Raw genomic sequence first — 2,842 nt, 5'->3', positions numbered from 1 at the left:
TAACAAAATTTCCATAATAAAAGAGGGAGGTAACAATGAAAAAAGGTTGGTAAAACATTGAGTTACTTGTTGATGAAAAGTGAATGGGTGGGTTGATAAATAGGTTCACTTGTTCCCTTAAAGAAAACAAAAGGACCAAATTTTCTATAATAAAAAGAAGGAGGTAAAAAGGAAAAAGGGTTGGTAAAACAATGAGTTACCTGTTGATGAAAAGTGAATGTGTGGGTTGATAAATAGGTTCCCTTGTTCCCTTAAGAAAACAAAGGACCAAATTTTTTATAATAAAAAGAAGGATGTAATAATGAAAAAGGGTTGGTAAAATATTGAGTTATCTGTTGATAAAAAGTGAATGGGTGGGTTGATAAATAAGTTCCCTTGTTCCCTTAAGAAAACAAAGGACCAAATTTTCTAAAATAAAAAAGAAGGAGGTAACAATGAAAAAGGGTTGGTAAAACATTGAGTTACCTGTTTGATGAAAAGTGAATGGGTGGGTTGATAAATAGGTTCCCTTATTCCCTTAAAAAAAACAAAAGGACCAAATTTTCTATAAATAAAAAGAAGGATGTAACAAGGAAAAGGGTTGGTAAAACAATGAGTTACCTGTTGATGAAAAGTGAATGGGTGGGTTGATAAAATAGGTTCCCTTGTTCCCTTAAAAAAACAAAGGACCAAAAATTCTATACTAAGAAAATGATGAAAACAAAAAAAAGGTAGAGCCATTTTGCCCCCTAAAACCCTTGTTTCGGCAACCTCCCAACCATGGGATCACCGTGAAACACACATCCAACCTAGAAAAAATCCAAAAAAGGTAGCAAGTGTGGGGAATGCAACTGATTCGGCATGGAACACTTTTTTACTAACGAAAAATACTGAAAATTAACACACAAATTGGTCTGATAGCCATTACAGAAAAGTAGTTCAACCCATTGACAAAAAACTGAAACTACGACATATACACTTCACAGAAACATGGAGCTATTTAGGGTGTGTTTGTGGCATCTCCACTCCACCCTATCTTCGGCTTCTTCTCCTCCGGCCACTTGGCCCAAGGGTCCCTAGGAAAACGAGAAGGGCTTGTCTGATCATAAGTACGAAACCCCCACACGGCGGCACTCCATTTTTCATGTCCATCGGTGATGCGCGTGTATGTCCACCCTTCATCCCCCCTGGGGCGCTTGGTGCGGGTCAATTCTTTTCCCTTGCTATTGCTCGATGAAGAAGCATTTATGCCGCTCGTTGAAGTGGGTTGCACTGCTGTTGGTGTTGCCAGCGGAGGTAGCAGGTGGCGCTATCCATAGTTGTAGAGACGGATTATACGGTACAGATCATACGCCACAAACCCATCTCTGTCTGCATACTCAAGATTAATTTCATCAAGCGGATTCTTCTCCCAGAACTTGTGCTGGACAGATGGGAATTCTTTCTTCATTCCTTTGTAGCTCTTGTCTATGAGGCTGTTTGCCATGTCAGCCATCCCAGTCCTGTCAGGTTCAAGCTTGAACAAGTCCTGCAGATCAATGTGGTACTGACTTGCTATGTCAATATTCCAACTTTGCTTCATTGCTATTTTGTCATTCCTTATATCGACGCTAGCAAAGTGTACACCACTGAGTAGGAAATCCATGAGTTTCAGACACCACTGCTCGCTATTGCTCCATCAAAAAAATTGAGAAAATATAAAATGTAAAAAAATATTGTTGTGAAAAAAAAGATACTGAAAAAGAGTTGTGAAATGCAACGAAAATATGTGATGATATTTTCATTTCTACGTGTCATTTAACAAAAAATAGTCTGAACTTTAATGGAACTACCTACCGTTATTCATATCACTACCTTTTAAAAAATGGATTTAGAAGTTCAGATTGTTACCATAAAAAAAGAATGATTAGTACTACTATGTTTGTAAGGTTGATTTAGCATAACTACAAGCAAATAAAAATAAAAAATAAAAAACTAACTAACCACATCGACAAAGATCAAAAAATAGAAAATAAAAAGTAGCATTAATCATCGGATCTAGATGATATAAGTTATGAAAAATCTGGTTTCACCACTGATTAGAACACACAAAAATTGGAAGTTGTACTACATACATAAAAAACAGATTTCCATATTGCAAATTTGTAAGCCACGACTGTAAAAAAAAATCGGATCTACATACCTTGACCATTGGTAGACCAATACATGATTCTTCATCGCCAGTTGGATGACGGCGATCCGATAGTCACCTTCGTATTCCGGATCGCAGTACTCAAAGTCGAGGCCCATGAACTTGTATTCATCCTTGCTAAGCCACTGCTCGTACATGTCCACAATCTCGGCTGCTTTATGGTTGTCATCGGTGTAGACAACCTCAATCTCGGCCGTATGTGCAACAATCTTACGGATTTCAGTGTTGTGACTCGTAACCTCCACTTCCTGATCCATGTCAGTGCTTTGATTGCTAACCTCCTCTTCCTGATTCATGTCATTGCTGTGATTGCTAACCTCCGCTTCCTGATCCATTACGAGAGGGAGACGAAGAGGGCAGTGGAGAAAAGGACGAGATAAATGGGGAGGGAAGATGACTCGGTGGGAACTGCCCTGGAGATAAAATGGCAACTGCCCAGCCGAAAATATACCACCTTTTGTGGTAACAGACTGGAAAATGGACTACCTTTTTACGCGGGCCCTTCAAAAAGCTTGATACTGGGCAAAATGGGCTAAAATTGTTGCATGGTTGATCCGATAACAAAAATGTCATGTAAAAAAGCATTTGAAAAAACGTGGTGACTTCATAGTTGATCAATTAGGAGCTTGAGAACACAGTCATTGCTAACACCAAACCCGAAAAATATATAGA

The 2,842-nt window shown here is 38.6% G+C and overlaps 1 protein-coding gene across 1 annotated transcript; it reads right to left on the bottom strand.

The window, feature by feature from the left end:
* Nucleotides 1–1,288: 1,288 nt before the first annotated feature.
* LOC127329609 (uncharacterized) lies at nucleotides 1,289–2,505 on the bottom strand. The gene is made up of 2 exons (XM_051356100.1): nucleotides 2,162–2,505; nucleotides 1,289–1,589 (listed from the first exon to the last, which is right to left on the bottom strand). The coding sequence occupies exons 1-2, from the start codon at nucleotides 2,503–2,505 to the stop codon at nucleotides 1,289–1,291; spliced, it is 645 nt and encodes a 214-aa protein (XP_051212060.1).
* Between the last annotated feature and the right edge of the window lie 337 nt (nucleotides 2,506–2,842).

Source organism: Lolium perenne, chromosome 2 (assembly GCF_019359855.2).
Source record: "Lolium perenne isolate Kyuss_39 chromosome 2, Kyuss_2.0, whole genome shotgun sequence".
NCBI lineage: Eukaryota > Viridiplantae > Streptophyta > Magnoliopsida > Poales > Poaceae > Lolium > Lolium perenne.
The sequence above is the reverse complement of the archived record's forward strand: the minus strand, read 5'-3'. Positions and strand labels throughout refer to the sequence as shown.